General features: G+C 39.5%; 2 protein-coding genes across 2 annotated transcripts in view; one reads left to right on the forward strand and one right to left on the reverse strand.

The window, feature by feature from the left end:
- RB1 (retinoblastoma 1) overlaps positions 1 to 8,887 on the forward strand; it is a gene marked incomplete at its 5' end in the record, with an annotated part of 68,309 nt that overhangs the window by 34,559 nt on the left and 24,863 nt on the right. The window lies entirely within an intron of this gene.
- On the reverse strand, positions 7,043 to 8,065 carry LPAR6 (lysophosphatidic acid receptor 6). The gene has a single exon (XM_009069934.1). The coding sequence runs from the start codon at positions 8,063 to 8,065 to the stop codon at positions 7,043 to 7,045; it is 1,023 nt and encodes a 340-aa protein (XP_009068182.1).

Consider the following 8,887-nt stretch of genomic DNA (forward strand, 5'->3'; position numbering starts at 1 on the left):
TGTAACTCCTACACTCCCTCTGTACTTGGGATGGAGTTGCACTTTCAGAAAGTAATTCATTGTATCTATTTTAAACAGATATTTTACAATGGGATTATTCACTTTCCACTGAGTGTAGACAGCATCTGTCTCAATGACAAATCTAAACTAGATCTATAATGTTTGTCTGTTAAGGTTAGTAGAAGTGAATCATATGTTTAATTTTAATTGCCAGAACTGCATTTTCCCCTTCCTTTCAGCATGAGTGGGACATTAACAAGAGGTAGTTGAATAATTATGCCTAGCTTTGCTGTAGGTGGCTACTTGTGCTGTGTATCTTGCCTGTAGTCTCTGTTGTGGTTTCTGTTCACATGGAGGTCATGTATTGTTACCAGTATGGGTACAGAATCAGAGCTGGTGTCAGGATCTCTCTGGTTGTAGATTTACAGCTGTAATAGGGAGCTGGGTTTAGAGGCTGTGCTCAGTGGAGCTGCCAGCTCTGTTGGTGCAGATCTCACCTGTCTCTACAGCAGTCCCAAGTACAGAGTTAGACACAAATAAATCTGTGTTAACATGATAGGCTTTTAGTCTTTTTTCCTTAAGGTTGCCCTTTGTAACATTTTAACAAGGAATATTGAAATAGTTTTCTGGGAATCCTTGCTTTTCAGGTTTTTCTGGGTTTGGGTGGTTTTTTTTTCATATTGTCCAGTGTTTTGGTGGTTGCATCACAGCTGTAGGACCTAGGGTTCCTACTCTCTTTCTAGATAGTTTGAACTTCAGCTATTCATCCTGCAATGTTGAAATATCTGCATTGTAAAGACTTTGTAGGAAGGCATTGATGTTGCTCATGAGGGAAAAATACATTAGAATTCAGGGAGATACATTTGCAGTTCTTTAGTTTTGTAAAATACTGCTGAATTGTGCCAAATTTGATACGGCTATCTCCTTAAGTACAAAAGCAAATAACACTTGGGTTCCATTCTGTGGCTCTATCCCTGTTGCTTCTTCCTTGGATGGGATTACGCTGTCCAACTTTGTAGTTTTATAAATCTCTGTGGTGAAACAAAACTGGTAAAATGGGTGGAATGAAGTTTTGGTGGGTTTTGGTTTGTTTTTGTCTCAACTTATTTTATCTGAGGCACAGTCTTGAATAACTGTCATAAGTTTTTTATGGCACTTTTTATTGTTACTGTGTCATTTGAGCCATTCTGTTGCTAACCTTTCTATAGAAGATAAAATCAGCCTCTGTTAAGAAGAAAAGTTGGTGCCAAACATTCTCATGTGCAAGGCTTGTTTTTTTTTCCCCCAGCTGTATGCTCAATTTTCAAGCTTTTAAGGGGATAACAGTATCATGTCAAACTTAAACTGCCAAATTATATGTTATTGGAGGTGGGTTTTTTTCCTCTCTGCTTGCTGCACTTTCTGTAAATTATTGCATACATAAATGCATGGGTTTTGCTCTGACTTGGTTTTTTTGGTAGGCCAAGTAAATGCTTTTGTGCCTGTTTTTATACTGTGTAAATATACAGCATTTCAGTTATACATTTGTATCGCTGAGTATGTCTTACAGTAAGTTTCCAGTAATAATCAGTCTTTGTCAGGGATTAAGATCCCCCTGTTCACAGCTGTTGAGTAGGCATAGTGTTCACCATCCTCCAGAAAGATAATCCTTCTAGGTTTTCTTGAAGCTCTTCATTTGGGCTGGGTTTGCTTGTCAGAATGAGTTAGGCACAAGCTGGTAAGTTCGTACAGTACAGCTGAATGCAGAGCCATTAATCTCTGGACCTGTGTGCATGGTGTTCTCCTGAACCCGTGAGCAGAGACACAAGTCTAACCCAGTTAAACTTTACCTAATCTGAACTTGTCTTGTGTGGTAAGTACCTGGACTGTCAGCATCCTGTCCTTTCCATGCAGGAATTAGCCTGCCCAAACCAGAGCCTGTGCTTGGCATGCTCTGTGTGCCTTCTGCACCTTCCAGCAGCTCGGAGGAACTTGCAGATCTGGACAGCAATAGGTGCTGATTGGTTTTTTTTTTTCATTTACCACTCATGGGAGCATGTGAAACACAATGTGTGAATGCAGTATAGATGGTAAAGTTTCTTTCACACATAAGAGGTGTGAAATAATTTAAGTAAACAAGTAGATCAACAGTCTTCTGATTTGATTTCATTAATGAAACAAATCTTTTTTAAAGAGGCAGATATTTTGCTACTTGCTTCACCATCTGTATGTGCATTTTTCCCATGTTTTGCTATATGCTTAACAAATTTCTCCCTTAAGAAATACGTCATGGGTACCCGATGTACCCAAAATGTCATGGGTACCTTTTTCATTACGTTATTGAAAGCATCAAAGGTTTTGGGGTGGTTTTTTTATAGATTATTTCAACTTTAGTCAAGGATGCTTCTGTGAGTGGTAAATTTTTTGTAATCTGGTATCACTCCTCAGTGACCAGGATTGTCCTCAGTTATTATTACATTAACAGTTGCTTTTAGAAAGTGCTTACCAGGACAAACTTCCACAAATTATTAAATCTGATAATGTTGCATGATTTTATAGAAGGATAAAGACTTATAACTACTGTGTACAATTGTCTTCCTTTCATAAAGCAGCAGTATTTGCAGAATTCATCTGAAAAGCAGAGCAGTTAACATAGCCACAGTTGTTTCCATGTGAGATAGACTTAATATTCCCAAGATAATGGAATTAATTTTTGGTGCCTCCTGTTACTAGCATTGTTAGTTAAGATTTTTCTTCTTTGAGGCAGGAACTCGCTGTTTAAAAAAGGTAGAGTTAGGGCAAATCTGAAAGCTATGTGTATGTAAAAACAGTCTTTATCTCATCGCAAAAGGATAAGAACTTCTTGCTGGAGGCCTTCCTTTGTCGTTGCTTGTGGTTTTAATTCTCAAGTTGAAACTGTAGAAAACTTCTCTTCTTACTGCAGGACAGCTTTTAGTTTTGTTAGATCTAGAGCGGGCTAGAGGTTTTTATTGTTTTTAATTTTGTGGTAAGTTGAGTTTTCTGTCGGGAAAAACTGGGCTCGCTTTACGAGCAGCTGTATAACAGGCACTGGATGGGGGGAAGGTGATAAGTGTGTGAAAGGTTTCAGTGTTGAACCAGAATTAGAGGATTAGAACAAACTCCTCCATCCAACTTCTTGCAGAGGTATTAGACAGTGCGAGCATGGCTTTCTGAATTGGCATTCATCTCAAATGAGCTCTATTGGGTATGTTCTGAAAACTTGCTAATTCAGTGATTCAGTTGTATTTATGCCATGTTTTCAGTGTTCTGATATTGGATAATAAGTGCAACCCAGGCATTTATATCTTCTAGATTTAGAATCATTGTGATTTACTTTTTGCCTTAGCTTTTGAAATGTATCCTCTTTCATTTTGTCAGTGGGGTTTAAATGCCAGAAACCCTGAGGTGTAGGAGATAATAGTTTAACAAAAACGGGAACTTGTCTGGATTTACAGGTCTGCCCAGGTGCAAGAACCTTATAATATTACATTTACTGCTGGCAAAGTATGAACAAATTGTTCTTCATTTGTAAAACTCATAGAAAATAACTTGAAAGAATAAGTAAGGCTAGAGGATATTGTGGTCAGCTGGGATTTTCAAAATTATCTGTCTCAAAGCGAACCTTACTGGGTTCTCTCTAATTCCAGTGGAGTTCTTTGTATAATTCTGAAAAGTCTTGTCTTTGATGTTAGGTGAAATTACAAATGAAAATCACTTTCCCATTTGCAAGAGATGACGGAAGACTATATAATCAGGAGTGATATGGAAAGACTGAATGGCAGTCTAGTGCTCCTTGCCCCTTTCAGTTTTCCCCTGCTTTTATTTTTATACTAAGTATGCATTTTATGCATTCTGCAGATGAAGAAATGAGACTGCAAAGAACAGATTTGTAGGCTTTGATCCTAAAATGGAACTCCTGGTGCCCCCTGTGCAGCTATATGAGTAAAAACAATGCACTTTCAGGAAGTACTGGTTGCAACACATTCAGATCCTCAGGAGCTCTGACAGTATAAGCCTCTTGTATTTGAGATGCCTTGGCATGACTTAGGAGCATAATTCATCTAGATTTTAAATTTTAATTTTGGCATAAAACTTTGCCAGAGAGACAGAAGAGTTGGTATCAAAGGCAGGAGTAGAGGGAGGGAGTGTGTCTGTTCAGGGATGCACCAGTGAAAACATGGCTCCATCCACAGCTCTCCAGGATAATCTTGTTGCTGAACCAGAAAAGGTGGAGAAAACCTCATTCAGTCCTGAATAGCTGGTACCTTGGCTTTGTATCAGCTTGTTGTGGGTGGTGCAGGTTCACTTCCCCTCTTCTGAATCAGATCTGGAATTTTTCAAGTAAATGTCAGATTATCTAAATTACACATGATGATTTTTGACTGTGTTGTTGTTTGGGGCTTTTTTGTTGGGCTGTTTGCTTTTTTGTTTCCCCCCTGTGGAAAGAAGTATAATAAAAAATACAAAGTTTCCCCAAATAGTGTTGGGATATTGAGCTGTTAACTGATCAGAAAGCTGTTGCACTGTGCTGTTGCAAAAAGCAGAAGCTGCTGCCCTGGAGAGTGAGTGAAAGGCAGAAAGAGCTGCTGTCTGCTTCTCCAGACTACTTGAGTTAATGCACCAAGGAAAGTCTGGTGTCTACATGTGACTTTATCTGAAAATACAAAGTTTCCCCAAATAGTGTTGGGATATTGAGCTGTTAACTGATCAGAAAGCTGTTGCACTGTGCTGTTGCAAAAAGCAGAAGCTGCTGCCCTGGAGAGTGAGTGAAAGGCAGAAAGAGCTGCTGTCTGCTTCTCCAGACTACTTGAGTTAATGCACCAAGGAAAGTCTGGTGTCTACATGTGACTTTATCTGCTTGTTCTGCTTTTAAGTCAGTGATTTGTATTTTTTTTTTTTGTTTTCCCCTGCAGATTTGTAACCTGGGTAGCTTCTCTTTGCCAGGGTGAGGCTCTGGGGTGCTCACTACTGTAATGTAGAGGTGTTGCTAAGCAAGTTGTCATTCAACTGAGTAACAGCTTTGACAAACTTGAGGGGAGTAGTAGCCTAGAAATAAAGCCCAACAGTGGCATTAAAGGCTTTTGTCTCACAATCTTTGGAAGGAGTCTGATATTAAACAAGCTCCAGAGAGAGATGCATTGAGGCATTAGGGATACATATCTGGTTTTGAACTTTGGATTTGTCAGTGATGTATGGAAAATGTACAGAATTTCTGTTCATGCAGGCAGGGAGTTTCGTGTGTTTTCCTGAAGTCAGATATGAATCAGAATAATTTAGGATTCCCAACAAAAATAATTTCCTATTTTCACATATTATGCACATGTTTATAGCTAAGCTATCTTTGTAGCTTAACCTCATCCTATTTTAATTTTCCTTTCATAAGTCGTGTGGGTAAAGATTGACAATGCTGTTAAATTTAAAATTGAATCGACACTAGTTTCTAGCAGTCTTTGAGTAACTCAGTTTCCCAGGAGTAGGAGGCAATGTGTGGCTGATTTATAACAATTAAATAAAAGCTTTGCAAAGAGAAGTAAAACCAACCAGCTAGCGTGTTGTTTACTCTGATGGCTCAGTATGCATTTTTTTAAACATTTATTCACACTTCCATATACAGCCCTGCAGTAAAAATGCTCAGTGCTGTATCTGTGTTGCAGATGACTGCTCTAGATCTAAAGTGTAAATTAATTTCAACTCAGTTCATATTCTTGACTCCATGGTTTTCAGGGAGGAAAAAAACCCAACACTTAATTTTGACCTTCTAAATATTTATTTTATTTTACAGTGATGTTAAATTAACTTTGAAGAAAATGTGCACAATGTTCTAGTAGCTGGAAAACAGATATAGCAAGATGTTTTAAAGCACTTTTATCTATATATTCCTGTTTGTAACATTAATATATGTAGACTCTTCCTTTTACATGGTGCTGACTTTTCAGAGTGTCTCAATTAATTTTTTGCCAGCACATAGCCCCAAGTACTTTATTATTATGCTTTTTAAAGTTTGAAAGAAACTAGCATTTCAAATTTTAAATGCTTGTGTTAAAATTATTTATAGGACACAAAAATTGAGAGGAAGTTGCACTCCAAAAATTACTGGCTTGAATTTCTTTATTGGATACCAAATAATTTCGTGGAAGAAATATTTGAGTTGATGCACATGTTCATGTCCAGTTAGCAAAGGTGATTTTTTTCTAAGAAACTCCTTTGAGGTCAAATTATTCAGAGGATGTTGTTTTCCTCAAAAGTTATGCTGAGTTGAAGAACTTTTTGCACAAGGGTTTAATAGAGTGGTACTGTACCTAAAGCAGTACCTTCAGTCATCAGAGGTTATTTTGTTTTAGTTACACAGGCATCTGAGACAGAGGTGAGAAGAAAAACCAATTTGTCTTTTCCAAATGCTCTAAACTACCAGAAGATTTAATTGCTTTATGGTGGCCAGACTTGTGGAGAGAGCATATGTTTTTATCAGATAAATGTGGGAGAAACAAAGTTCTTGTAACCCATTGATTGAAACCTCCTATGAACGTAATGGTCCCTCAGAAGGAAGGTGCAGGGAGAAGGACAGGAGGGAGGGGTGAGAGAGAGGAAACTCTGGAGCAGGCACAGTACCTGAAGTGATAATGCTGACTATGGGACAGTTTACCTCAGCAGCTGGATCCTGCAGGTAGCTTCACCCCCATCCTCAGTAACTTGGAAACTGATATAATTATTAGAAATGAACAATTGTTTTAACTTGAGGGGGGAGAAAAAACCCAACCTACTTTTTCATTTGTGTTTGACTTGACAAACACTCTTTGGACTTTGCTTAACCTAATCTAAACACAGAAGTTCATTTCTAACATACAGTCTGTCAGAACAGACCTTTGACATAAATTCTTAAAATACTTGTTCAATGTGCTTTATGCTTAACACTTTTACAGTCTTGTCATAAACTTTTCAGATATGAAGCAAGTGTAATATTTACATATCAGAATGTGTCCACAGCTGAAGCAATGTGAAAGCTTCTAATTCCAGTTTAGTCCCAGTAGTCTCTTAATATAGTTTATATTGTAGAGTCACTGTCAAATATTTTTGTCTTTATGGTCTGAAGGCTGTGTTGAATGAAGCTTTCTGGAACTGACCTTTCAGAGAATCTGATGTCCCGTGATCTCGTGGACCGATTCTTTTTTATTGAATTTTGGATTGTATCCGATGTGAAGTAATAGACTATAGGGTCAAAGCAGCAGTTTGAAACAGCAATGCACAGAGTGATGGGGTACATAGTCCTGACTGCAGTTACCACTGAGCAATTAATCCACGTCTGTGTTCTCATAAGGGAGTAAAGTATTAAGGTAACATTATAAGGCACAAAGCAGAAGCAGAATATCACCAAATGGACAAAAATCATTTTGAGTACCTTTTTCTTGCTTAGTTTATTCCGGCTTAATGTAAGTGGTCTATTCAAAGTCCGTAGGACCATAGTAGAGCAGGTCACGTTCAGGGTGAGTGGAATAAAAAACCCAACTGTTTCAATGAAGATGACGATCCGGGACAGGTAGGTTTTCCACGTGTCCTCTGAAAAGTTTTCGAAGCACGTCCTCTGTTGAGTATCATTGCGGCCGTTCGTAGACCGGAAGAAGCTTGCGGGTGTGCTGCCTGCTAACACCGTTATCCACACTGCCACACAGACAATTTTTGCATTCCTTTTGGTTCGCAGGGTCTTGGATCGGAAGGGGTGCACTATAGCTAAAAAGCGATCTACGCTTATGCAAGTCAGAAATAAAATGCTCCCGTACATATTTGTATAAAAGAGAGTGACAGAAATCCTGCAGAGAATGTCTCCAAATGGCCAGTTTCTGGTTACAAAGTAATAAATCCTGAAGGGTAACGTGAACACGAAAAGCAGATCCGATATTGCTAAATTAAGCATGTAAGTTGTAGTCTCATTTCGCACTTTTAAGGTACAGGTAAAAATGTAGATTGCTGCACAGTTTGCTATGAGTCCAAGAACAAATACTGTGCTGAAGACATACCCATACAAAACATATTTAAAGGAGTCCTCAGTGGAACAATTGGAGCTTACCATTATCATAGTATGCTTAAAATTCCTGTGATTTGGTGGTTTCTCTGGTATTTTTATTGCACCTTTTTGAAATTCCAGAAGAACTCCCAGATCAGGTGGGTTCGAGTGGTGTGCTTTGGCAAGCTTGCTGCACTGTGAAGCTTCAGGGAAGAAAGGCAAACTCTGTGGCAGGAGAGTACATCTCCAGCAGAAATCACCAGGAGGTCATTCTTCTCTTCCGAGTGCTATCTGTAACCCCATAGCCAGTCTGCAGAAGTCAGAAAGTGCATCGTTTGTGGCAGATGAGGTCACCCCAAAGCTTGCTTAGTTCCATTTGCCACCTCGATTCAGTGAAGCCATTGTAGGACTTTGCCTTACTTAGCTGCGGGCTGTGGCGATGAAGCCTTGTCCATCCGAATTCACTGGGAGTGTGCGTTAGAAAACGATTTCCTGGACACTGCGCAGTGTCGGCACTTGCATTTCTCCCGCAGCCTTCTTTCTGCACAACGAGTTTTTCAGCTCGCTGGCTGGCCCCATGGGGCTGGAAGCAGAAGCAGAAGGGAGCTGCTTGCCAGGGCAGAAACTGAATTCCAGAGCGTGTTTGTTCCTGCAGCCCACAGCCCTTGGCAGCTCTCACCAGCCCAGCTCCTTCTGGAGAGGAGAGCAGAGTGCTCTGGCAATTTGCAGCATGACATCACAGGAAGAAGAGGCTGGGCACTGAAGAATAGTTTCAGTTTGTTTGCCTTCCTCTAATCTGATCAAGTCTCTGCTGTACCTTGCAGACTGTAGCTTGCAGGCGTACAAATGGTCACCAGCAGAGTGCTACTGCTGCAGCTGCCTCTTAAC

Source organism: Acanthisitta chloris, unplaced genomic scaffold, assembly GCF_000695815.1.
Source record: "Acanthisitta chloris isolate BGI_N310 unplaced genomic scaffold, ASM69581v1 scaffold262, whole genome shotgun sequence".
NCBI classification, from domain to species: domain Eukaryota; kingdom Metazoa; phylum Chordata; class Aves; order Passeriformes; family Acanthisittidae; genus Acanthisitta; species Acanthisitta chloris.

Excerpts from the sequence above, each read along its gene's own strand:
- LPAR6 (XM_009069934.1), bottom strand. The coding sequence starts at position 8,065 with ATGGTAAGCTCCAATTGTTCCACTGAGGACTCCTTTAAATATGTTTTG.